The 27545-nt window shown below is 37.3% G+C and overlaps 1 protein-coding gene and 1 non-coding gene across 3 annotated transcripts in view; one reads left to right on the forward strand and one right to left on the reverse strand.

Moving 5' to 3' along the window:
* Positions 1-27545, forward strand: part of SMG1 (SMG1 nonsense mediated mRNA decay associated PI3K related kinase) — a 96287-nt gene that overhangs the window by 26179 nt on the left and 42563 nt on the right. For both annotated transcript variants that reach the window (XM_060079091.1, XM_060079092.1), the window contains 23 exons: positions 1245-1303; positions 2316-2529; positions 5076-5201; positions 5603-5675; positions 6768-6865; positions 8131-8304; positions 10377-10601; positions 12171-12272; positions 12891-13160; positions 14682-14812; positions 15339-15500; positions 15937-16055; positions 16942-17029; positions 17120-17221; positions 17616-17756; positions 18356-18555; positions 18949-19145; positions 19314-19475; positions 21161-21315; positions 23258-23400; positions 23547-23748; positions 26567-26676; positions 27360-27507. In XM_060079091.1, coding sequence (XP_059935074.1) covers positions 1245-1303; positions 2316-2529; positions 5076-5201; positions 5603-5675; positions 6768-6865; positions 8131-8304; positions 10377-10601; positions 12171-12272; positions 12891-13160; positions 14682-14812; positions 15339-15500; positions 15937-16055; positions 16942-17029; positions 17120-17221; positions 17616-17756; positions 18356-18555; positions 18949-19145; positions 19314-19475; positions 21161-21315; positions 23258-23400; positions 23547-23748; positions 26567-26676; positions 27360-27507 — 3401 coding nt within the window. The remainder of the gene's footprint in view (positions 1-1244; positions 1304-2315; positions 2530-5075; positions 5202-5602; positions 5676-6767; positions 6866-8130; positions 8305-10376; positions 10602-12170; positions 12273-12890; positions 13161-14681; positions 14813-15338; positions 15501-15936; positions 16056-16941; positions 17030-17119; positions 17222-17615; positions 17757-18355; positions 18556-18948; positions 19146-19313; positions 19476-21160; positions 21316-23257; positions 23401-23546; positions 23749-26566; positions 26677-27359; positions 27508-27545) is intronic.
* LOC132477223 (U6 spliceosomal RNA) lies at positions 4609-4717 on the reverse strand. Its single transcript, XR_009530239.1, has one exon. It is a non-coding gene; the product is annotated as a U6 spliceosomal RNA (small nuclear RNA).

A 27545-nucleotide genomic window follows, 5' to 3' on the forward strand; every position in this document is an offset into this window, starting at 1 on the left:
TTTACACATTTATTCTGTTGTCCTCGGAATTTTCTTCTGTGTTCCAGGACAGAATATCTCTGTTTTTCATATGTGAAGTTGGGGTAGGAGGTACATATTTTGTTCGTGGGTAAGTTTGGTCTGGTGGCTAGGGCTAAATAAATGGAAAAACACTTTAAAGAGTAAAGTACAGGAGGGAGTTCCCTGGTTGCCTAGTGGTTAGGATTCCGGGCTTTCACTGCCGTGGCCCGGGTTCAGTCCCTGGTCAGGGAGCTGAGATTCTACAAGCCGTGTGGCCCGGTCAACAAAAAAAAATAAAGTACAAGAGCAGTTACAAATTTCTTTACCCTCCAAATAAGTCTCCTAATGTTAAATTAAGAACTTGCTATAGGGCTTCCCTGGTGGCGCAGTGGTTAAGAATCTGCCTGCCAATGCAGGGGACACGGGTTTGAGCCCTGGTCTGGGAACATCCCACATGCCGTGGAGCAACTAAGCCCATGCGCCACAGCTACTGAGTCTGCGCTCTAGAGCCTCCGAGCCACAACTACTGAGCCCGCGTGCCAGAACTGCTGAATCCCGAGTGCCTAGAGCCCGTACTTTGCAACAAGAGAAACCACCACAATGAGAAGCCCGCGCACAGCAAAGAAGAGTAGCCCCCGCTTGCCGCAACTAGAGAAAGCCTGCACACAGCAACAGTCCCAACACAGCCATAAATAAATAAATAATTTAAAAAAGAACTTGATATTGAACAGGAGAAAATTAATGAAATGGTATAGTGAGTCAAATAACATTTGGTTCAGAGCAAGCTTCCTCCAACCCCCCTCCCCATTTTATTATGAAAAATTTCAAATACACATCAACTTGAGAGAATTTTACAGTGAATATCATAGTGTCTAAGTTCTGTCATTAACACTTTATCGTATGACTTTATCATATATCTCTCTACCTCTTCCTCTATCCATCAATCCATCTTTTGTTTTAAAAATGCATTTCAGAGTAAATGACACAAGCTTTTTGAGTTTTTTTTTCCCCCCATTGATGATCATGGCTGTATATTTCCTATGGGTAAATTTCTTTCAGAGTCTGAAAGGAAACTTATGACACTCTTAACTTATGATATAATTGGGACCTGGGAATAGTAAGAAAAGTAAGGTGTGGTCCAGTTATAATTTGGAGGGAAACACAAGTTAAAAAAAAAAAAAGTACACAGTGTTATTCTTAAAAGTATAGGAATCTTAAGTTTTTATTAATGTGTTTTTTTTAAGGTACTAGTTAAACAATTGGATAACATCTTGGTTGCTGTACATGATGTGCTTAATGAAAGGTAAGTAACTAATTTAAAAGACTAAAATATATTTTTAGAAACTATTAAAAAGTGTACAAGAAGATAAGCCCATTGGCTTCATTTATGAACATCTACTTAATGTTTCATTGGGTTCTCTTGTCATCGTTATTTGTGTGAAAGTATTTAAACATTAATTACCACTGAATACAAACGAATCCACTTGAAAGGGAGAGCCATTCTTTTTTTTTTTCTTTTTTTTAAATTTGTCAACATGACTGAATAATTGAGCATTGACTTGTAGAATGACATAAACTCTTAATGCAAGTGTGAATGAATGTGATTAACTTTTGTGAACTAGAGCATTTGGAAACTGCTTAGAGAGTAGAGGTGAAAGGGAGCTTCCTTCTTTGGGCAACAGTGGATTCAGGCCATCTATCCTCTGAGGCTACTGGGGTTCTCCAAAAGTGTGCAGTCATTTCTTCATATGGTGATTCCCAAAGAATTTCAGTGTTGGAAAGCATCCAAAACTCATCTCAGCAGGTCACGAACCTTACTGCTTTCTGATGGTTTTATTTTATATAGTTTCTCATTAATATAATACTTAAATCAGTGTTGTCCTTTAAGTTTACTGTATTTAACTATTACCATTTCCTATTTTATAGTCCTTACATATTGAATATTACCAAGTATATAATTATATAGTGTGTTTTATCTGATCATTTGTTGCTGCCCTTTTCTGCGAATCAATTAATGTAGTTTGAGATGGAATTTGAAGTCTGAATTTTAGTATTTCTAAGCCTTTCCTTACTGTTTGTAAATAATTGATTCTATAAAAGAAAATCTAAAGTCTTAACAAAGGTACTTTTGGTATTGCAGGAGACAGAGAATGGAGAGAATATTTAAAGTGGATAAAATTTCAACCTTTTGTGTAGTTTGAATAAAAATTATAAAGTCATTTAAAACATTCTATTGTAAGATGTGTCATTCTTGTCATCTTTGAAAGCTTAAGCTTTTTGTGTATTTTGTTTTGTTTGCATTAAAATATACACAGTAGCAAATTGCTTCAGGAATTGAGACAGGAGGGAGCTTGCTGTCTTGGCCTTCTTTGTGCTTCTCTGAGCTATGAGGCTGAGAAGATCTTCAAATGGATTTTTAGCAAATTTAGCTCATCTGCAAAAGATGAAGTTAAACTCCTCTACTTATGTGCCACCTACAAAGCACTAGAGACTGTAGGAGAAAAGAAAGCCTTTTCATCCGTAATGCAGGTAAGAATGGAGGGTTGGGGGGAATGATGATGTGCTTGGGAAGAAAGTTGTCCATAACACACATCCTTGAAGGGGAGCTTGAAGAAAGGAAACTTAGAATAAGGGTTATCTACTGATTGATATATGATGTAAATAAAACTCCTCTTTCTGAATTTGAGTAAATGATACACATTAAAGGTAGATTTAAAGTAAGTTATTTAAAAAATCTTGTCTTTTTGCTTTTTAGAAGCTTTCTTTTGAATTTGCGTAGTACTAGAATCATTTACAGATTTGAAAATAGGAGCTCCATGAGGAAAGCCACGTAGAAGGGGGCTTCACATTTTTTGAGGGAGATAAAAACTAAACACCACAACTTATTTTGGGCCTAAAGTTTCGATAATATGTCAAAAATTCTTAGTCCTAGTGATATAAAATAAATGTGTGTCTGAATTACTGTTATTATTATTATTTTTTTGGCTGTGTTGGGTCTTCATTGCTGCACGTGGGCTTTCTCTAGCTGCGGCGAGCGGGGGCTACTCTTCGTTGCTGTGCGCGGGCTTCTCATTGCAGTGGCTTATCTTGTTGCGGAGCACCGGCTCTAGGTGCGCGGGCTTCGGTAGTTGTGGTGCGCGGTTGTGCGTGGGCTCTAGAGCGCAGGCTCAGTAGTTGTGGCGCATGGGCTTAGTTGTTCTGCGGCACGTGGGATCTTCCCGGATCAGGGATCAAACCTGTGTTCCCTGCATTGGCAGGTGCATTCTTAACCACTGCACCACTAGGGAAGTCCCTGTATCTGAATTATTAAAAGATCATTCCCAATTTAATTTTGAGCAAAGTTATAAGTAATTAAGTTTTTGTTGAGCTAATGTTTTTAAAAATTTAGGGTGTGGTGTCTTTAGAATATTTGATATCTTTATTTTGCTTTTTTATTAAACAATTCATGATATGTTTTATTTTGGTTATTTTTAAAAAACATGAGAAATCTGTCTTTAAAATTTTTATTTTTATTTGATTATAGAGGTTGTGAAAAAATTTTGGAAAAGATTCAGAAAATCATTTGTAACCAGCATAACACCAAATTTGGCTTATTCTGCATACAGTTTTCATAATATGAACATTTCCCCAAGTATTTATTTTGAAAAATTTTAAATCCACAGGAAAACAGATGGGCCAATACATTAAACACCCATATATCTTTTACCTAGCTCTGTCACTTATTAACATTTTGCTGCAGTTGTTTTGTTTCTACACACACACAGACACAGACACACACAGAGACAATTTTTTGTTGAACTATTTGAAAATAAATTCCACACATCATGATGGTTTATCCTGTGATACTTCAGCATGCCTCTCCTAAGATTAAGGCTAATCTCATATTAACATTATAATCATACCTAAGAAAATTTTGTCACATAAGACAATCCATGTTCAAATTTTGCAGCTGCCACTAAGATGTCTATAACTTTTGTCTTAACCTAGGATCCCATCAAGTTTCATGTATTGATGAATCTTTAATCTCTTGAAGATGGTGGTGTGCCTCTTTAACCTCTTAAGCAGAACAATTCTCTGCACCTTTTTTGTCCCCCTTATTTTGTAGAATGTTCTACGTTTTGGGCTTGTCTGATTATTCCTTTCTGTTTAGATTCAGTTCAAATATTTTGGTCATGAATACTTCATGGGTTCATACTTAGTGTTGTATCACACTAGCAGGCATATAACTTCAGTTCACATAACTCTTAGATGAAGAGTTTCATCACTTGGTTAAGGTGATGACCAACCAGATCTTTCCATTGTGAAGGCTTATTTTTCTCCCTTTGTAATTAGTGAGTGATGTGGGCATGATACTGTGAGACCTCCTGAATATCCTGTTTTTTTCATAATATTTCACTTGATTTTAGCATTCATTCATATTCTGTGCATTGTATAGATTATAGCATTGGCTGTTGCAAAATGGTGGTTTTCTAATTCTGGCATTTCTTCTATACTTACAACATCATTCTTTTGTAGAGAAGAACTTTCCTTTTGGGGAAAAAATTGGTTTGAACAAAAAAAATTTTAGCTGCAAAATATTCTATAGGTAGTATGCCATATATTTATTTAAAAAATATATATAGTGGTAACATGAGCCTGTGTGTCATTCTTGTGTTGGGGCCATGCTAACCTTCTTTAAATCATTCCAATTTGAAGCAAGTACTAATATCTTAAAGTATAAGTCATACAACATCTGCTCTGTGTTTTGAATTGGAAAATAATTCTGGTACTTTAAAGACAAGTTTCCCAAGCACATCTTAGTTTTTGTACTTGAAATTTTAATCACACCCATGGTTTTGAAGAGAGCACTTAGGAACAATGTAAACATGTTACTTAGGAATAATGTTAACAGATGTTAAACGAGGGGAAAACAGTGGATTGAAATGTTTTCAACTTTTTTGGGAACTAAAACTATAGAATTTATTTTCTTTGATATAGTCAGTTTTGGCTATAGTCACTATTAAATAATGAACCTAATTTGCTTGTTTTCTCCCTGTTTTATTAAATGTTCACGGTTTGTAACTTTTATTTTTTAGCTTGTAATGACCAGCCTGCAGTCCATTCTTGAAAATGTGGATACACCAGAATTACTTTGCAAATGTGTTAAGTGCATTCTTTTGGTAGCTCGATGTTACCCTCATATTTTCAGCACTAATTTTAGGGTGAGTTCCCCGCCCCCTCTTTTCAGATCATGGGGTAAGGGATTGGCTGCATGTATGAGGACCTGGGGAATTAGATAGAAAACAAAGTTTCTGCTCCTTCGAGTATAATTTGTTTTAAGGTCCAGGAGTGAATGATGCAATAATGTAGTTTTATAAAAAATACCATCTGTACTTGCTAACACTAATACCTTAAGATACTTAAAGAAAGAAATATTTCATCAGTGTCATAAAGAAAGTTCTGTTATTCTCCTGCCCTGCCCCTCCCAACCCCCCTTTAATGTATAATGTCAAGAAGGTAGGACGTAAGATGTTCTAGGTTCTCTTACTCTGAAATGGTCCACAGGGTGGAATAGCAATAAGACCTTAAAATGATTAGTCCCCTTCTCTCTGTCTCCATCCAGGATACAGTTGACATATTAGTCGGATGGCATATAGATCATACTCAGAAACCTTCGCTTACACAGCAGGTGTCTGGTGAGTCGTTCAGCATATACCAGTCATTTAAATATTGTGGGAAGGAGTGTTCGTTTCTCAAAGACCGGCTGTTAACACTACTTTTTTGATAATGCAAGAAAAATAATTGCTTCAGAGGATATTTTGGTGAAGATTACTTGTTAGCTAAATTTATCTTTTAAAAGGAAAAATGTGTGCTTTTGTAGTAGGTAGGGAGAGTAAATACAGATTGTACTGTTGCACCTGTGAGTAAGGGCTTTATCTCAGGTCATTTGCTGCATGTGCTGGTAGGAGATACCACAGTGACAGTACCCTGAAGGGTAGAAAGGAAGATCCTGGATATCCGTGATTTATTGTTTTTCTATTGATTAAACAAATAAACAACTGGGTTAATTTAGAGGATTGTCATAAATGATAAAGAAAAAAATTTTTTTTCCGAGTTAAATGAATGACTAATATGACTCACTTGGACATTTCAGCTTGTTCCAGGTGCTGTAGTTTCTCATAGCTTATTTGGTGAAATAAACTTCTGAAATTAAGATATACAGGTGAGAGTAGTTCTCTCAGTTCCACTGGCAAGTGGTCCCATTTCCCTTGGGGGGATGAGTGTACACTTTTGGTGGCCAGGTGTGGCCCTGGAGAAGAAAGCCAAGGTGGCCATAGATTGGCACGTTTTAGTCTAAGTCCTTTGTGTAGTGACAGTATGGATACTGAATCTACTTATTAAAAAAAAAGGACATGAGATTATATTTTAATTTCTGGAGTATTTTCATTTCTGTAGCATTAAAAGAGGTAGTGGTTAATCATTAGTATATTAAACAGTTTACAGGGAATTCCCTGGTGGTCCAGTGCGTAGGACTCTGCGCTTCCACTGCGGGGGCCCGGGTTCAGTTCCTGGTTGGGGAAATAATATCCCGCAAGCTGCGCAGCAGGCAGCATGGCCAAAAACAAACAAAAAACAGTTTACAGTCCTAATTTTATGATACAAGGCATGTTTCAAGAGTGGGCAACTTGAAAACCAGATACCTTTTAAAAGAATTCTCTTAAATTTTTTTTTAACTTGGACTTAAAATTTTTTTTCTACTCTTCCAAAATTTCTTGTATGATTCCTAGGGTGGTTGCAGAGTTTGGAGCCATTCTGGGTAGCTGATCTTGCATTTTCTACCACTCTTCTTGGTCAGTTTCTAGAGGACATGGAGGCATATGCTGAGGTGAGTATATAAAAAATGAAGTTATTTCCTAAAATTTCAGGTAAGAGAAAAGCAAAAACAAAAATCTAAAGCAGTGCTAGATTTATTTTAGAACAATTCAGATCACCTGACATTTAAGCAAAAATTATGAGACCATTGCAATATTTTAATTATTTTTAGATGTTTTTAAGTTGCCAGCAGAATTACCAGAAAGATAGAAATATTGCAGGCCTAATTTCCCAAAGCTTGAAATAATCTTGGTGGCTGGTAGTTTCCTGAAGACATTTTCTTCAGTTGTTTCTTATTTTTTGTTATGAAAAAGGTGAATTGATACTGTATAAAAGCCCCTAAAGACTTTTTTCTCTTACTTATATTGGCAATCTTGGATCATGCTTTGGAGGACAAGGCTTGGCTTCAGCCACCTTTGAGTATGGTACCTTTAATACTGCTGTTGAAGTGTCTATTATTGGTTCTTGGATTTCCTGGCCACTGTCCTGACTTAAACCTGCCATCTTAGTGTTTCTTCCCTACTCAGTTGGTAATTACCAAGATTCTTGTTTGGTGGTCAAGGCTTCCATAAAGATTTAGCTTCATCTTTTCTTTATCCTTTTGCTACTTCTAGCAAACAGTTACTACTTCACTACTTTGAACTGTACCAATCTATCTGCTCCCTTTCAGAGTAAAGTGAGGGAATACTTTGCTTCCACATGTTTCTTTACCCCTATGCCTAGGATGTCTTGGTTCCTAGCACACCTTTAAAAGCTGATCTGCTTCTGATAAGCCACCCATTCTAGTTTGTAGAGACTTCCCTTTGCTATCCCTAAGATTTAATTCTCTTTGATTATTTTGGTGCTTAATTATGTGTAGGTATATGTTGGTTCTAGTACCCCGTTTTTTGCTAATCTTTTCCTTTGAGTATGTCTAATTTCCTCAGCTAACTTATAAATCTGTAGGCTAGGTCTTCTAAGGTCTTATAATTTTTTAAACCAACCTCCTCTAAACGCCCCCAACCCCCCTTGCTCTTCATGTGAATAATATTGGCTTAGTATACTGTTGACTTGAGTGGCTCAAAGAATCTATTGAGGTTAATATTTGCTTATTTAAATAATTAGAGAAGCAAAATCTACTTTTATACTTAGATTCATGTTTCCTTTTCTCATAAGCCAAAATTCCTCTTTATTTGTAAAAATGTACTATAAAGTTAATTGATTTTAAAATTGGGAGTTGTTTTTTGTTTTTTAAACAATGTCTTACTTAAATAAGAATGGTGTTGAATTCACATCTAGGACCTCAGCCATGTGGCCTCTGGGGAGTCAGTGGATGAAGATGTTCCACCTCCATCTGTGTCCTTACCAAAGTTGGCAGCGCTTCTCCGGGTATTCAGTACTGTGGTGAGGAGCATTGGGGAACGTTTCAGCCCAATTCGGGGTCCTCCAATTACTGAGGCATACGTAACAGATGTAAGTTTTAGTAGTCTTTAGTATCATTCAACAAAATTGCCTTTCCTTTTAAATGCTTCTGTTTACCTAGTGAGCTATGTTATTAATCCCTCATTTGTTTAACGTGTGTAGGTTCTGGCCACTTTCTTAAATAGCCAGAAAAGTAGGGAATTCTATATCTCACTCCCCTCACCCCCCAACCTGATGAAAAAAATTTTTAAACGCCTATGAACTTTTCTTTTAGGAGATTCTCTGTAGGTTCATTTATTCTTGTTTTTAACATGAATTTTAAAATCTTATTCTTTAGTTTTTTTTTTTTTTTTTTTTTTTTTTTTTGCGGTGCGCGGGCCTCTCACTGCTGCGGCCTCTCCCGTTGCGGAGCACAGGCTCTGGACGCACAGGCTCAGCGGCCATGGCTCACAGGCCTAGCCGCTCTAAGGCATGTGGGATCTTCCCAGACCGGGGCACAAACCCGTGTCCCCTGCATCGGCAGGCGGACTCTCAACCACTGCGCCACCAGGGAAGCCCCCTAGTTTTTTAATAATACTGAGTTTTGCTTTAAAATTATTGTGTCTCCTTTTAGTTTTTCAACATACTAAGAATAACTCTTAACAGAGAAAGCCTCGAAAAGTAATTTTCTCTAAGCATGACAGGATGAAACAACTTGATAGCCTGACATCAAAGGATATAAAGATATAAGAACTTAAACTATGTAATAGCCTGAGACCAATTATAAGAAGTAGCTAGATTGCCACATTTCAGCAGCCCCAGACTTCAGCTGCACTGTATTACAGTCCAGTGAGTGGTTCAGTGTAATGGATGTGAGAAATGAACCCCCATCATTATATTCTGCTTGAATAAGAAGGGAGAAGAAACCTGTGTGATAAAGTCATAAAAGATTTAACCTAAATGATTAAAATTTTACTGCTAGTATAAAATTCTAGCTTTTATGAGCATTTACTTTGTTGAACACTTTGCTAGATAAAATAGGACATTAATTATATATGTAATTCTTGGTAAGTTAATTGTGTATTTGAGCAGAAATGTCCTGAAGATAATTAAAACCAGCACGTTAATATTTTAAAACTGATCCAAGTGGTTTAATATTTTTATTTTTACTGTCTGAAAGATGATGGGTGGTTGATGACTTTGTCAGTGTTGAAATAAAAGCAGTTAACTCAGATATAAAACAAAAGGACAGGAATGTATCATTTTCTGGGATAGTTCTATATTAAATGTACTCTTTTATGAAGGTCTTTTAGGTCTTTGCCAAAAATGGTCTTTTAGGCCTTTTAAATCTATATGCAGGTTTACAAGAAAACCCTATATGTAGTAGTTGTTGAATATTACAGAAAAATTTGAGAAATATTTTGAGAAAATTCTTTGAGAATTTTCAAAGAATATTTGAGAAAATATTTGAGAATATTTGAGAAAAATCTTTTCTGTATCTGTTTTTCTGTACTTGTTTTTTCCTAAGTTATTTTTATTAGAAATGTAGTACATTGACTACTATAGTTTACTGGGGGTTTTGGGGGCTGGAAATGATAAGAGTTTCATAATCTTCAAATAGGTATTATGTTATGAATGAGAATATTTATATTTATCTTTACATAGAGACCATCAGTACATGAACTTTCATAAGCTAAAGCTATCTTGGATATTTAGTTTTAAAAGATTGATTAAAAGTCCAAGTGCTAGATTACAGAAAGTTATTCTCACAGCAGGTTATTCCCATGTTGTTAACACTGTTACTGTTCTAAGTTCTGGTGTATTTCCTGATTATTATGAAGATTCTGAACTTCAACCATTTAGTGACTTTGGTGGGGGGATAGGAATTGGGTATAAGGGAAATAGAGTATGGCAAATTCCATTCCTGTCACAATAGTACTTTAGAATACTTAGGCAATATCCTTCTTGTGTATTGTACCAGAGATACCCTTATTATTATTCAGCCACTGAGAACTAGAATATTAAGAGACTACTGACAAGGCAGGCAGTTAATTTTCAATTGAAACTGCATTAAATAGAAAATATTTCTTGCTCTGTGGAAGAATATGAGTTTTTTTTAAAGCTGCTTGTTTTCCCCATTGCAGGTTCTGTACAGAGTAATGAGATGTGTGACGGCGGCAAACCAGGTGTTTTTTTCTGAGGCTGTGTTGACAGCTGCTAATGAGTGTGTTGGTGTTTTGCTCGGCAGCTTGGATCCTAGCATGACTATACATTGTGACATGGTTATTACATATGGATTAGATCAACTGGAGAATTGCCGGACTTGTGGTACAGATTATATCATCTCAGTCTTGAATTTACTCACATTGGTATGTGAATTCTTTTTTGTTTAATATGTTTATTCAGGCCCTTAAATTTAAATTGATGCAGAAGAAATTAAGCCCTTGTTTGTTTGTGGTTTTTTGCATTAAGTAGTCTTATCTATATAATCTAGTTTGTTTTTTCTCTAGTATCTGTGTACTTTTAGTATTTGAGAGCTCATCTCAGTGTAGCTTTACTTTTTTTTTGGATGAAATATCATCCTTCACATGAGACTGTCTAGCACTCCTGATAAATACTATGTAGAGAAGGTACTTGGTAGCTATTTTGAAAGACCCTGTTATGTTTTGTTTCTGAAACATGAAAACTTCTTTGATAGTTTTTATTCTTTTCTTAATTATAAATATCCCCCCTCTCTCCACCTTTTATTATGGACCTTTTGAAGTATATTTAAAAAAAGTAGAGTAGTATAATGAATCTCTGCATACTTAGTACTCAGTTTCTATAATTAGAAGCACATGGCCCATCTGGTTTCATCTAGGCCTCCTACTCTCTGCCTCATCCTTGCCATCTCTGCATCCCCAACTGGATTATTTCAAAGCAAATTCTAGATGACATTCTGCTAAACATTTCTGCCATAGTTACACTTCCCTTTGCCAATGTGAAAAAAACCCATGTTTAAGTATAAATACATGTATCCTATTTTGGTATCTAAACATTTTAATGTCACAATGTTAAGGCCTAAACATATAGCTTAGATATATTACTTTTTTCTTTAATAGATTATTTTTCAGAGCAGTTTTTAGGTTTACAGAAAAATTAAGCAGAATGTACAGAGTTCCCATATAACCTCTTCCCCCAATAGTTTCCTCTATTACTGTTATTAATATCTTGTTTTAGTGTGGTACTTTTATTACAACTGATGAGCCAAATTGAGACATAATTATTAATTAAAGTCCATAGTTTACTTTAGGGTTCGCTCTCTGTATTGTACATTCTATGGGTTTTGACAAATGTATAATGCCATGTATTAACCATTACAGTATCATGCAGAAGGGTTTCAGTGCCCTAAAAATCCCTTGTGTTCCACCTATTCTCTCCCCTCTTCTGGCTGGCAACCACTGATCTTTTTACTGTTTCTATAGTTTTTGTTTGTTTGTTTGTTTTAATTTATTTATTTTTGGCTGCACTGGGTCTTCGTTGCTGTGCGCGGGCTTCTCATTGTGGTGGCTTGTCTTGTGGAGCATGGACTCTAGGCACGCGGGCTTCAGTAGTTGTGGCACGTGGGCTCAATAGTTGTGACTTGCGGGCTCTAGAGTGCGGGCTCTAGAGTGCAGGCTCAGTAGTTGTGGCGCATGGGCTTAGTTGCTCGGCGGCATGTGGGATCTTCCCGGACGAGGGCTCGAACCCATGTCCCCTGCACTGGCAGGTGAATTCTTAACCACTGCGCCACCAGGGAAGCCTCTATAGTTTTTCCTTTTCCAGAGTGTCATATAGTTAGAATCATACAGTATGCAGCCTTTTCATATTGGTTTTTTTTTCCCCTTAGAAATATGCATTTAAGATTCCTCCATGTTCTTTTGTGAATTGATAGCTCATTTCTTATTTTATTCTTTTAGATTGTTGAACAGATAAATACAAAACTGCCATCATCATTTGTAGAAAAACTATTTATACCATCATCTAAACTACTATTTTTGCGATATCATAAAGAAAAAGAGGTAAGTGATTCATTGATCAGACTTTTGATAAACTTAGGTCATTGAAGAGTTTGAATCATGTTCCTTAGTAGGCTACATAAATGAAATCAAAATGATAAATATTTGATTTAGAATATAGAAATTATAATGATTAACTTAATATTTGATTTTCATACTGTATACCTTGATGAGTGATATGCAGATAGTTTTTTCAGATTTTATTAAATTTGTTTCATTAAAATGTCATGTGTACGTTGTAAATAAAACTTCATCGTTAGCTTCTTAACCGACTACCAGTCAAAGCCAGTATAGACTTTCTAAGTAGATGTAGGAAAACCTATCTTAATAAAATGCTGTTTGTATGTGTTTTGATACTGGCTTGGAAAAAAAAAAGGACTTTTAAGAAATTTCACATCGTCACTTTTAATTTAGAGGACGCTTTTTTTTAATAAAGCTTTATAGATTTTAAAATGCTTACTGATACTATGTAGGTTTCCTAAATTGCTTTTTTAAAAATTAAGGTCTTTGGTGTTTTGGACAGTAAATTTATCAGTCTTAAACTGATGTGCATCATCACCATTATGCAGATAGTAATATACTTTCCATTTAATTATCACTTTCCTGAATTCTTTTTTTAAGGTTGTTGCTGTAGCCCATGCTGTTTATCAAGCAGTGCTCGGCCTGAAGAATATTCCTGTTCTGGAGACTGCCTATAAATTAATTTTGGGAGAAATGACTTGTGCCCTAAACAACCTGTTACATAGTCTACAACTTCCTGATGCCTGTTCCGAAATAAAACATGAGGCTTTTAAGAATCATGTATTCAATGTAGACAATGCAAAATTTGTAGTTATATTTGACCTCAGTGCTCTGACTACAATTGGAAATGCTAAAAACTCACTGATTGGGGTGAGTATTTACTTGTAATGACTTTGTTTTATCCCATTTCAGCCTCTTATTGCATGTTTACATATTTCATGTACCTATCAAGGCAGTGTGTCTACAGAATCACATAGATCAAACAGCCATATTTTGGACATGCCTGGATAATTAAAATTGACAGGAATATTTTCTTGCCATTATGTTTAGCTCTTGCTTTCCTTGATAAGTTTTTTATATTTGTTTTATTTTTTACAAAATGCATTTTAATGCTTTCTCCTATTTACTCTAGCATGCTTTTAGAAAAATTGTCAACATTTTCTACAGGGCAAGTTTGTATAGTTCTTTTAATAGGCAACCCCTTCTTCCCCTGGTACTCTTTTCCTTCTTCCCACTAGAGTTAGTGCTTCCATATGGTCCTTATTTTTTGACTAACTACTTTTCTCTAGGAACATTCATATATTCTTTTGGAAAAAGAATAAAGATTTTATTCCTGTAAGAAATTTGAAGTGACCATGCTTTTCATTTATAATTATTGCTGTGGTTAGTATATTTCTCCCTCCTATTGGACCTTGCAGGATTGAAAAACATTATTCGTAATGAAAAGTAATGGGATATAATTAAGGGGATAATGTAGTCTAAGAGAGAAGGGAGAGAAGAGTCAAGATTTGATGTTTATATTTGCATGCTTTCCATATTGTTAGATCAGATTGCCCTGTGTCCCTCCATAGCTGCTCTTTCCCTCACTGCTAGGCTGCGGTAGACTCTTCCATTCTTTGCATTCTAAAATTTGGTTGTTGGGAAATTTACATTGTGCTCAGATTTGAGGTTTACATCCTGCACTCTGGAAACGAGAGGGAGTCGGGACAGGGCAGTCAGGTGGAAAGGAGTATCTTAGCAATGGAAAGAAAGGGAAGGATGGAAAAGGCTTAGAGTGGCAGGGTGTGCCTTTTTTCTCACTGGACAGGGCAACTTGCCATTTGAAGTACATGGAAAACTGAGGAAATACGATCTACTACACTGAAGGGTGCAAGGGCTTTGTTTAGATGAAGGATCAGCAAATTACAGTCCATGGACCAAATCTAGCCCACTACGTGTTTTTTTTTTTTCTTTTTTAAAAAAAATATTGAGATATAATTCACATACATTATAATACTCATTTAAAGTATGCAATTCAGTGATTTTTAGCATACTCACAGAATTGTGCAACCATCACCAAACATCACCTCTTTTTGTAAAGAATTTTTATTGGAACATAGCCACTTTCATCCGGTTTTTTTGTCTGTAACTTTTCTCTCTGCAGTGGCAGAGTTGAGGAGTTGGACGTTGTACCAGAGGTGTCATGTGGCCTGCAAAGGCTGAGATATTTACTCTCATCTTCACAAGAAATATTTGCTGATCCCAGGTTCAGTGTACTAGCTTGTTTCCAAATTTAAATCTGTCAATTTTAATTTTTAAAAATGTGTAGACATATTTTGAAGGATAAACTTTTTGTATGCTCATGTATGTCTTAGAGGAGCCATACATTTACTTTCTTTTGTATGTCATCAGATGTGGGCACTGTCTCCAACTGTCTTTGCACTCCTTAGTAAGAATCTGATGATTGTGCATGGCGACCTGGCTGTTCACTTCCCTGCCATTCAGTACGCAGTGCTCTACACGTTGTATTCTCATTGTACCAGGTAATGTATTTACATACACTTCTTAAGAAAAAAAAAATTTTTTTTTTGAAAAGGGAAGATGGGCCCTTTAGAGTATACATTTATTTTATAAGTTTATTTTATTTTATAAATTTGTTTATTTATTTTCGGCTGTGTTGGGTCTTCATTGCTGTGTGCAGGCTTTCTCTAGTGGCAAGCAGGGGCTACTCTTCATTGTGAGTGGGCTTCTCATTGCGGTGGCTTCTCTTGTTGCAGAGCATGGGCTTCAGGAGTTGTGGCACTCGGGCTCAGTAGTTGTGGCTCGCGGGCTCTAGAGCGCAGGCTCAGCAGTTGTGGCGCAAGGGCTTAGTTGCTCTGTGGCATGTGGGATCTTCTCTGACCAGGGATCGAACCCGTGTCCCCTGCATTGGCAGGCGGATTCTTAACCACTGCGCCACCAAGGAAGTCCCTAGAGTACGTTTTTAAAAATATGTATTGATTTAACTTTGGAATTGCCTTTTTTTTAAAAAATGAGAGATAAAAAGATGATCCAAATTTTGTCTTCCAGGCATGACCACTTTATATCTAGTAGTCTTAGTTCCTCGTCCCCATCCTTGTTTGATGGAGCGGTGATTAGTACTGTAACTACAGCTACAAAAAAACATTTCTCAATTATATTAAATCTCCTGGGAATATTGCTTAAGAAAGATAATCTTAACCAGGACACAAGGTAACTAATACTTATAATATTGTTTCTAACTTTTGTTAATTTGGCTTCATAATTTGAGAAAAAGAAATGAAGACTGTCCTTTGAATGGGTAGAGCAACTTCTTCATTGTGAAACACTTTAAATTTTTGTTTTTATTATTTAATCTAGAATTTCTTGTTCTTTCCTGAATTACATGAAACCTCCCGCTCCTGCAATATTTTATAGATGAATGTATTTATAGAGATTTTAAAATATTTTTTGCTACAACTTATGCTAGTTTGGGGAGATTTCCTTAAAAGACAGTTTTGCCAAAGGAATTTCTATAGTTTTAATATTTGTTTCTTATTGCTTGAGGTATTTAAAAGACCAAAAGAAAACTAATGTAAAAAGAGTAAGTTTTTCAAGATGTTTTTCTATTTTTTTTAATGTGAAATCAACTGTATATTTTGTGTTTCAGGAAACTATTAATGACCTGGGCTTTGGAAGTGGCTGTTTTAATGAAGAAGTCTGAAACATATGCACCTTTATTCTCTCTTCCATCTTTCCATAAATTTTGCAAAGGCCTTTTAGCCAACAGTAAGAATCTGAGATTATTTAATTTTGTTAATCAGTGCTTAAAAGAGATCTTTGTTAATGGCAGAAAGATAGTCACCGAGTGCTTTTCATGACTGGAAATGTATCATCCCCATTTTAATGACAAATGCATAATCTGTGTTAATTTTTTTGCCATTCTTTTTTTTTTTTTTTTTTTTTAGCGGTACGCGGGCCTCTCACTGTTGTGGCCTCTCCTGTTGGGGAGCACAGGCTCCGGACGCACAGGCCCAGCCGCTCCGCGGTATGTGGGATCTTCCCGGACCGGGGCACGAACCTGCGTCCCCTGCATTGGCAGGCAGATTCTTAACCACTGCGCCACCAGGGAAGCCCCTGCCATTCTTAATATGTGAAAAACAAGTTGTTTTTAAGTGATTGTCACATTTTTAAGCTTATGTGATTGTTTATACATTCCATATACTTTTTTTTTTTTTTTTTTGCGGTACGCGGACCTCTCACTGCCGTGGCCTCTCCCGTTGCGGAGCACAGGCTCCGGACGCGCAGGCTCAGCGACCATGGCTCACGGGCCCAGCCGCTCCGCGGCATGTGGGATCCTCCCGGACCAGGGCACAAACCCGTGTCCCCTGCATTGGCAGGCGGTCTCTAAACCACTGCGCCACCAGGGAAGCCCCCATGTACTTTTAAAGTTTCCTTCAGAGAAAGGTTTGGGTGAAGACTAGTCACCCTGAGTGGGTTTTGTTGAGAGTATCATTTTCCCAAATGTTACTGCCAGTGATGGTTCCAGGCAAGAGCAGCCCCTCATCCATAGTAGGCACTCAGTGTTTATTGAAATGAATGGGTTCAGAAAATTATGACATAGTGGCATATAATTTCTTCTGGCAAGCTGAAAGTGTCTTTAAATTTTTAATAGCTCTTGTCGAAGATGTGAATATCTGTCTACAAGCATGCAGCAGTCTACATGCTTTGTCCTCTTCCTTACCAGACGATCTTTTACAGAGGTATGGATTAAAGATCCAATATTTTGACCCTGGCCCTTTTGATCCTTGGAAATATTCCACACTTGTATTATCTATTTCATTTTTTTGTAGGTGTGTTGATGTTTGCCGTGTTCAGCTAGTCCATAGTGGAACTCGTATTCGACAAGCATTTGGAAAGCTATTGAAGTCAATTCCTTTAGATGTTGTCTTGAGGTATGTTGGTGCAAAGACATCCCACAATGTTTAGTTCAGGAAAAGACAAATTGCCTATTAGTGAATTAATATCACATCTTGTATGGCACTTCTCAGTGACTGAAGAGATGATAATTGCTACAGAATAATACTTATAATTTCAAAATATGTTTCTCAGTAGTTATTATTTGTAAAACTAAATTGTGTTCTTTTATAGTTTTAAATTAGGTCAATTTTGGTGCTTTAAGAACCTTAAATTTCAAAGTTGTAACATTTCTGTATGTATTTTTTAAGTCTTAATTTTATCAGTTTTTACTTTCAAATTTAGTTAGCAGGGAAATGATTCATTTACAGTATGAACTAACTTTTTAAGGAAAACATTTTGCATAACAATGACTTTATTTTCTGTCTACAGCAATAACAACCACACAGAAATTCAAGAAATTTCTTTAGCATTAAGAAGTCACATGAGTAAAGCGCCAAGTAACACATTCCACCCACAAGATTTCTCGGATGTTATTAGTTTTATTTTGTATGGGAACTCTCATAGAACAGGGTAAGATTATTTCTTTGACTCTTTCATCTGGGAAAAGTAATTTAAATATACATGAATGTCTTAACCCTGTGCCCACTTTTGAGGAGAAAATATGTCAGGGGTGGCAGAGTAGAAAGTAATATTCTTCTCAAATGGGTTGTTTTAAGTTTTCAGTAGTAGGAGGAGTTGCTTTGAAGATGGCATCTGAAGAAATAAAAATGGGCTTTGCAACTGACAGTGATGGTGAAATGTAGTTGACAATTAACTGATCTGACCTAGTCATCAGTGCTGTGGGGAGGGGCCTGGGGGCGAGGCATTCTGGAGATTTTTAGTTGCAATGAATGTTTTATCCTGATAGCCAAATTATCGTGAGCCTTTTACCCTAATAATCTGTCCATACCATACCCTATTCTATTTCGACTGTAAAAGACCTCTTTAAAATGAGAGGTGGGGACATAATGCTTCCCAATTTTACATGTTTGCTTTTTTCAAGTAGGGAATATTGTAGTCCCCTACTCCCATTTCCCTTGCAGTTTGTTTTTTGGTTTTGTCTTTTTTTTTTTTTTTTTTTTTTTAACGAAGTTGTCATTGTCTGTTAAATATGAAACTGCTTTTCCCAGGAAGGACAATTGGTTAGAAAGATTGTTCTATAGCTGCCAGAGACTGGATAAACGTGACCAATCAACAATTCCCCGCAATCTACTAAAGACAGATGCTGTCCTTTGGCAGTGGGCTATTTGGGAAGCAGCACAGTTCACTGTCCTTTCTAAGTTGAGAACCCCACTGGGCAGAGCTCAGGATACCTTCCAGACAATTGAAGGTAATTGACTCTGCATTGTTTCAAACTTTGTGATGTAAATACTTTCAAGCTTACATTAAGAAATAATGGATTTCTTATCTTGTTAAAGCAAAAATTTGAGAGTATATGATTTTTTTCTTCAGTACTTCATCAGTTAATCTTTTAGATATGTTTGTTAGAATAAGCTTTTATTAAATAATCATGTTGTATGTGTTTTTGTTCACAAATTCAGGGGATTTGTGTGGAGAAGATGTTTTTTCCCTCTAAAAATGAAAAGATCTTGTTGGGACTTCTGTTTTTAAATGATGGATATACAGAGGATACTTGATAAATGTGAATTTGTGAAATTATTCTAAGAACTTCTAGAATCTTTGAAGATTCCTTTTAAATTTGGAATGCTGTTTTTGGTTTTAGGTATTATTAGAAGTCTTGCAGCTCACACATTAAACCCCGATCAAGATGTTAGTCAGTGGACAACTGCAGACAATGATGAAGGCCACAGTAGCAACCAGCTTAGACTTGTGCTTCTTCTGCAGTATCTGGAAAACCTGGAGAAGTTAATGTATAATGCATATGAGGGATGTGCCAATGCATTAACATCACCTCCCAAGGTTGGTTTCCGTGGGCTGAATGTTGCTTGGTCAGTTTCGTGGTCAAACCTGGCAGTGTGTGCGTGCAGAGCTGAAATCGCAGCAGACCTATGTATATGCTTTATGTGTATTTGAGACATCTCTGCCTGTAATTTGAACCAGTCCTGAGCTCTTCTTTCTCGTCTAAAGGTCATTAGGACTTTTTTCTATACCAATCGCCAAACTTGTCAAGACTGGCTGACTCGGATCCGACTCTCCATCATGAGGGTTGGATTGTTGGCAGGACAGCCTGCTGTGACAGTGAGACATGGCTTCGACTTGCTTACAGAAATGAAGACAAATTCATCTCAGGTAAAGTGGTGTGTGTGTGTGTGTGTGTGTGTAGTTAATTAAATCTGTTAATTAGAATTTGGGCTTAATTCCTTTGCTGTGATCTAATCTATGGATAAAAGAAGTTAAAGGTTCTGTTCATTTTTTAAAAATATAAATTTATTTATTTATTTATTTGTTGTTTTTGGCTCTGTTGAGTCTTCGTTTCTGTGCGAGGGCTTTCTCTAGTTGCGGCGAGCGGGGGCCGCTCTTCATCGCGGCGTGCGGGCCTCTAACTGTCGCAGCCTCTCTTGCTGCGGAGCACATGCTCCAGACGGGCAGGCTCAGTAGTTGTGGCTCATGGGTCCAGTTGCTCCACGGCATGTGGGATCTTCCCAGACCAGGGCTCGAACCCGTGTCCCCTGCATTGGCAGACAGATTCTCAACCACTGCGCCACCGGGGAAGCCCCCATTTTTTTTTAATGAACTTTTAATAAAATATATTTATTCATTTATTTAATTTTTGCTGCATTGGGTCTTCGCTGCTGCATGCGGGTCCTCTCTAGTTGCTGAGAGTGGGGACCACTCTTCGCTTTGGTGGCCTCTCATGTTGTGGAGCATGGGCTCTAGGCACGTGGGCTTCAGTAGTTGTGGCTTGTGGGTTCCAGAGCGCAGGCTCAGCAGCTGTGGCACATGGGCGTAGCTGCTCCACAGCATGCAGGATCCTCCCGGACCAGGGCTTGAACCCGTGTCCCCTGCATTGGCAGGCGGATTCCCAACCACTGCGCCACCAGGGAAGCCCGGTTCTATTCATTTTTTTTTTTTTTTTTGCGGTATGTGGGCCTCTCACCGTTGTGGCCTCTCCCGTTGCAGAGCACAGGCTCTGGATGCGCAGGCTCAGTGGCCATGGCTCACGGGCCCAGCCGCTCCACGTCATGTGGGATCTTCCCAGACGGGGGCACGAACTCGTGTCCCCTGCATCGGCAGGCGGACTCTCCACCACTGCGCCACAAGGGAAGCCCGGTTCTATTCATTTTTAAAGCTTTTGATCCAGTATTTTTATACAAGCAGTAACTTCCAGGGTCACCTATTCATATTTTTTACTTAGAATGAAAATATACATTACTTATGCTTAATGGTTAGAACTTTAAAGGTAATTCTAAGAAATTTGTGTATAAAAGAAAGAATTTTTATAATAATTTATAATGATTATATAATGTATAGGAAAGTGTAATAATTTTATAATAGATGTAAAAGTATAATACTAATAATGTTATAATGTAGGGAAATGTGCTGGCTTGTAAGTAGGGTCACTAAATAAGTGGAATCCAAAAATTGTACTTGTTTACCAATTAAGGTAATGTCAGTAGGCAATATTCAAAGAGATAAAATTAAGCATTCTTTAATTCATGGTTATTTAATTTTTGTTTTATATTTACTTCACGTGTTACTCCCAAAGATGCCACAGTTCAAATGTTTAAGTAAGTTTCTTTTGTAAAGACTAACATGCATGTGCTATTAAGGTCCATCACCCCCCCCCCCTTTGTATCTACATTATATGTAACATTTTAGGTAATTCCAATAATGCAGTTTCATTGTTGTAAAAATAATTGTTAAATAAATTTGACTTCAGGCTTTAGATTGTGATCGGTAGTTGTAAATGTAGTAGAGATTTGAATTTTGAAGGTATTCAGTCTGTGATTGATTTTTCTGAATGCCACTCTCAGGGGAATGAATTGGAAGTAACTATCATGATGGTGGTAGAAGCACTGTGTGAACTTCATTGTCCTGAAGCTATACAGGGAATTGCTGCCTGGTCATCTTCGGTCATTGGAAAAAATCTTCTCTGGATTAATTCAGTGGCCCAACAGGCTGAAGGGAGGTAAGTTGGAAGGAAGGAAATGGGTGATAGGATTTCTCTATGTTAAATTTTTTTGTATTACTGACTAACATTGTAATTAAATGTTAATTACACTTAATGTTGATTCTTTTTTTTTTTTTTTTGCGGTACGCGGGCCTATCACTGTTGTGGCCTCTCCCGTTGCGGAGCACAGGCTCTGGACGCGCAGGCTCAGCGGCCATGGCTCACGGGCCCAGCCGCTCCGCGGCATGTGGGATCTTCCCGGACCGGGGCACGAACCCGCGTCCTCCGCATCAGCAGGCGGCCTCTCAACCACTGTGCCACCAGGGAAGCCCTTAATGTTGATTCTTAATTGATAACCTTTCATGTCAGAGTCTGATACAAATTGCCCTTTATGGCCAGAGTTCTTGCTCATTAGCTCTGTGCACTGAATGTTCAAACTCATTGCTCTAGGTAAACTCATTCAGTGCCTCTATGTATGCTTATGTAAGTCTGGAAAATGTAGGGAAAATAAAAGAATGGCTCATAATTCCATCTCTTAGTGGCAACTGTTAGTTTTGGTGTACATATATGCCTTCTTTCTAGTTCTTTTTTCTCTTATATGTAGTTTTTTATCCTCTTCACAGAAATAGCAGTGTTTCTGCTGGTCTCATGATTTTGCTTTTTCTACTCAGCAATATTTAAAAAAATATTTTGCCGTGTTAAATATTCTACGATGTGATTTTTAACAACACTTTTTTTTTTCTTTTTTTGGGGAATGCACCATAATTTAACGTTCCTTAGTGTTGGACAGCAAGGTTATTTGTGATGTTTTTACTAATCTTAATGCACCGTGGCACTTAATTCTTTGCTCATGTTTGTGATTGTTTTCTTTGAATGCATTCCTATAAGTTGATTTACTAGAAGAAAGGCTATAGACAATAAGGCATATGATGTAGACTATTGCTAATTTACCCTACATAAAAGATGGTTCCAATTTGTATCTCTAACAATAGAGTAACACCTCTTCCCTGCACGTTTGTGAATACAGAGGTCTACTGAGAAACAAGAACCCTGCCACCATATTAGTGAATATGTTTAATTTACATTTCTTTATTAATAATAGAACTTTCCCCATATGTTATTGACCATTTGTGATTTTTAAAAACATAGATTATGTCTTTGTGGCCTCTTGGTTTTTTCGTTATTGATCTGTGAGATTTTATTATACACCAAGATTATTGATGCTATCTAACTTCTTGATTGGTAATTTGTTTTTAATGTTCATGTTTTTTAAAAAATAAATTTATTTATTTATTTATTTTTATTTTTGGCTGTGTTGGGTCTTCGTTGCTGTGTGTGGGCTTTTTCTAGTTGTGGTGAGCAGGGGTTACTCTTCACTGCAGTGCGTGGGCTTCTCATTGCAGTGGCTTCTCTTGTTGCGGAGCACGGGCTCTAGGTGTGCGGGCTTCAGTAGCTGTGGCACGCGGGCTCAATAGTTGTGGCTCACGGGCTCTAGAGCACGGGCTTAGTTGCTCCGCGGCATGTGGGATCTTCCCTGACCAGGGTTCCAACCTGTGTCCCCTGCATTGGCAGGCAGATTCTTAACCACTGTGCCACCAGGGAAGTCCCTTTTTTTTTTTTTGGATGCCCAGAAGTTTCAAATTATGATGTCATTAGATCTGTTAACTTTATGTATTTTTTTCTTGTGTTTATTTTTCTATTTAGTCTTTGCACACATTGAGATTAAATACTGATATATTCTGTTAGTTATTTTATACTGTCTCTTAAACATTTAACGATTTTCGAACTTATTTTCATTTTTTGTGAGGAAGAGGTCTAATTTTGTGCCTGCTCAACCCCACACAGAATAATCAACTCATTGTCTCAGCTCAATTGATTGAGTAACTCATTCTTTCCAGTTTTTTTAGAAATGAAATATGTGGATAATTAAAAAATAAGACTGTTTGAACTTGTATTGAAGGTTTGAAAAGGCCTCTGTGGAGTACCAGGAGCACCTGTGTGCCATGACAGGTGTTGATTGCTGCATCTCCAGCTTCGACAAATCTGTTCTCACGTTGGCTAATGCTGGGCGTAACAGTGCCAGCCCCAAACATTCTTTGAATGGTGAGCATTCAGGGTTTAAATAAAAAGTTGTAGTCAAATAGTTTGTGCTCATGATCTTACTGTATATTTTTAGATTTCTCTGCTCTTTGAAATATTTATAACTGCTTTGGGTCTCTCTCTCTATTTTATGAAATACTTTCACTCAGGTGAATCCAGAAAAACTGTGCTGTCCAAACCAACTGACTCTTCTCCTGAGGTTATAAATTATTTGGGAAATAAAGCATGTGAGTGCTACATTTCAATTGCTGATTGGGCTGCTGTACAGGAATGGCAGAATGCTATCCATGACTTGAAAAAGAGTACCAGCAGTACTTCTCTCAACCTAAAAGCTGATTTCAACTACATAAAGTAAGGATTTCTTACCCCATTAAACAAATTTTCAGTAACTTTAAAGTCTTCTTTTATGGCAGAAAAATATTAAAATTGTTCATATTTACTATGGCAAGATGGTTATATTTCTAATAATACGGCCATTGTAAAAATGACTACAATGAAAAACCAACATTAGAGGTGAGGAGGGTATTCATGCAATGGGAAGACAGATTTCTATGTTGAAACAGTCATTTGGTATTGATTCTCAGAGCCTGTTCTAAAATCATAATGAATATAAAGAGAAATTTGTCACTGCTTTAGAAAGGATAACGTTTGATGGCTTTGTTTCTAAATTAGGTGTGAATATATCAAAACATTTACTATAAAGAGGCCAGAGTTTATGACATTTGTAAATTAAACTCCCTTTTTTGTTTTTTGTTTTTCCCTTATTCCTCTGTGCATTTATTAATCTCCTAATTCGAAATTTGAGTACAGGCTCTGTCCCAGACACTTGGTTGGGATGATAAGGGTCATTAGCTGTCCTCACCATCAAGGAGCTCAGCTTGTAGTGAGCAAATGAATTAATGGGTAGTTTCTGCATTGAGCACGTACTGAGTGCCAGCCACTGGGGTGTAGCACTGTGTACGACAGACACAAATTCTAACCCTTGAGGAGCTGACCTTCTAGTGAGGAGGAGACACACAGACTAGGTTGGGGAATGCCATCAGGATGTCATTTGAGCACAGACTTGAAACAGACCTGATGCAAGGATGATAGGCTTGGAGTGTTCTGGAAATGCCTGGGAAGCCACTGTGGTTGGAGCAGAGTGAATAATAGGAGATAAGGGTAGAGAAGTAGGTGGGAACTCTGAAAAAGACTTTGACTCCCAATAAGGTAGAAAATCTTAGGTGGGATTTGAGTACGAGAGGCATATCATGATCTGACTTACTGACTCCCTCTGCTGGGTTGTCAGGAGACTGCAGGTAAAGGGCCAGCGTGGACGCATGTAGACCAAGGTAGAGGGAGGAAAACAGATGCTATTAATTGAAGTAGGAACACACAGAGAACAATGAAGTATGTTTAAGGTACGTGAAACATGCAGACAATATTGTTTTAGTAAGCAGTTAAGAATTGGATTTGGAACTAAGGTGAAAACCCTAAGCTTGAGAGAGACTTGGGGAATCATTAGTATATAGGTGATAATTACAGGCTCTCTTTCTTTTTCACTCTTTATACTCCAGAGCCTTCATAAACCACCAAACCACAGATAATGCTCTGGAGAAGAGTGAGTGAAAAAGAAAGAGGGCCATGGTCAGAGTCCTTTTGAGCATCTTTGTTAAGGGATGGGAGAAGAAGCCGCTGAAGAAAACACAAGGACACTGAGGAAGGCAATGTTGAAGATGCAGAAGAACCAGACAGGAATAGTCATCCTTGTCGGGAACTTCTTAGACTTTGAGCAAGAAGAGCTTTGTAGAGAGAGGAGGAGAAGCAGCCAGGTTGAATACTGTGGAGTGGTGGAGAAACTTGAAAAGTTTTAGTTAGGTTAATTGGGTAATGAAGTCAAGGAAAGAACACTGTGGCTGGAACAGAGTACTGTGTGTTTATTATAAATATTGGAGAGATTAAATGTTCTTTTAAGCCTAGGGGAAGGAGCCATAAGAAGACAGGTTGAAGAAGCAGGGTAAAGAACAGTGATTGAAGGATTAACTGGACTCCACCTTTCCTGTGCCTCAAGGAAAGCAGTTAAAGTTGGATACATACAGTTTGGGGAGTGCATGTGGATTGGGGGGTAAAGGTAGAGAAAATGAAAGTCTGTGTTTGTTTTTTTTCTGAGGTATCAGTCATTAGCTGAAAGTGCAAGGGCATTGTAGAGCATAGTGGGGACACAGCAGACCTGCCGTTTCTGTGGTGGCAGAAATGATAAGTGTGCTGGTCACCACACCAAGACAGTTCATCAGTGCCAAGTGATTATGGCTCACCTGAGAAGCTGGTGGTTGCATTGATCCAAGCTTGGGGTTTATTAAGGTAGAAGCAGGTACAGTCAAGTGATGTACATTTCCAGTGCTATATTCAGTGCTGGAAATGTAAGGGAGGTGACATAGTGAGAGGGACAGGAAAAGATGAGAGATTAATGGAAAAGAGGGAAATTGAGAAACTGTAAGTCATCTTGTTGGTTGGAGAACAGCTGTAATAGCAATGGGAACAGAGTGAAAGATCTGGAAGTAGCAGTGGGTTGCTAGGAGGGTAAGGCCCTCATCCTGGCATTGAAGCTACAGACTATTGGAAGGAGTTCCAGAGGTGTACCATTTTCAGGTAAGGTGAGGAGAAGGGAAGGAAAAATTCTTTGAAAGAAGAGAAACAGGTTCTGGGAAACAGTGGAAAAGGGAGAGGAGGAGGGAGGCCAGCAATGAAAGAAGGCAGGAGTAGGATATCAGATTGAGATAATAGAATAGGAGACCTACTAGGGCTTACGCTTTAGGTGAGCAGTGAGGCCATGCAGGGAATTTAGTGGTAGCTTGGGGAGAACTAGATGTTGAAGTTGCCCTGCAGAGCTCTACTGTTAGTGTTTTGCTCGGGCCCCCAAGGATAACAGACTGCAAAAAGAGGAAGGAAACATGGAGGGTTGAGTATGCTAAACTGAATGTCTGTAGCTATGACTTTCCAGTTTGCCACTCTAATTAAGATGGTAGTCACATCTTCAAAGTAAAAATAAAATGGTGGCCTACGTGGAAGGAACTTTCATCAAAGGAATTCTGTATAACTGCTTTCTTTTTCTAGAATTTGTTCTGTATTTTTGAATGGTTCCACAGGCTGGATAGAATGTAAAACACGCTAACCAATATTTTAATTACAGATCACTAAGCAGTTTTGAATCTGGAGAGTTTGTTGAATGTACTGAGCAATTAGAATTGTTACCAGGAGAAAATATCAATCTACTTGCTGGAGGATCAAAAGAAAAAATAGGTATTTGAGATAATTTTAAAATTAAGTATTTTAATGAACAAGTTGTTTAAAATGTTTGGCTTAGTATATTTTAGTGGAAAATCTGGAAGTTTTTCTGTACATTTTTTGGGGCAGAGTGTGAAGCACAAAATTGGGGCTGTTGCCTTTACCTTTGATTTAGCAAATGAAAAATAGTTTAATTCAAATTAAGCAAACTAAGAAAGGCTACTGTAACACTTAGAGATTTATCTAGCCATTTTCTTTGAAAAAGCGCAAGTCGTGTTTAAATATTTTTTTTGCTTGACATCTTGATGTGGTTCATTAATTAAGTTCTTTGTCACAACTGGAGCATTTTGTAAAATGTAATACTGAAGTTAGTATTATGAATATTTTGTGTGTTAACATTGACTTGCGAAATTCAGTGTTTGCCCCTTTAAGTAGTAGGTTGACTTACTGATTTTTGAGTCTTTGAACTCATTTTGAGAGGTCTGAGGTATTATTTTATGTGAAGTATTTTTATATAGCTACCAGAAATGCTTAATCATAGTGTCTGAACTTAATATGAAACTGCCTGAACTTAAATATGAACTTAAACATGAAAGGAGATATTCATTGGTGATTATTTTTTAATACTGTCAAGGTATCTTGTTACTCTTGTACATTAAAAGCGAATTAACTTAGTGGAACTTATTCAATTTCTGTAGATATGAAAAAACTGCTTCCTAACATGTTAAGTCCAGATCCAAGGGAACTTCAGAAGTCCATTGAAGTTCAGTTGTTGAGAAGTTCTGTTTGTTTGGCAACTGCTTTAAACCACATAGAACAAGATCAGAAGTGGCAGTCTATAACTGAGTAAGTGTAATCCTAAGGAGGTAAATATGCATTATGTG

This window comes from Mesoplodon densirostris, chromosome 16 (genome assembly GCF_025265405.1).
Source record: "Mesoplodon densirostris isolate mMesDen1 chromosome 16, mMesDen1 primary haplotype, whole genome shotgun sequence".
NCBI lineage: Eukaryota > Metazoa > Chordata > Mammalia > Artiodactyla > Ziphiidae > Mesoplodon > Mesoplodon densirostris.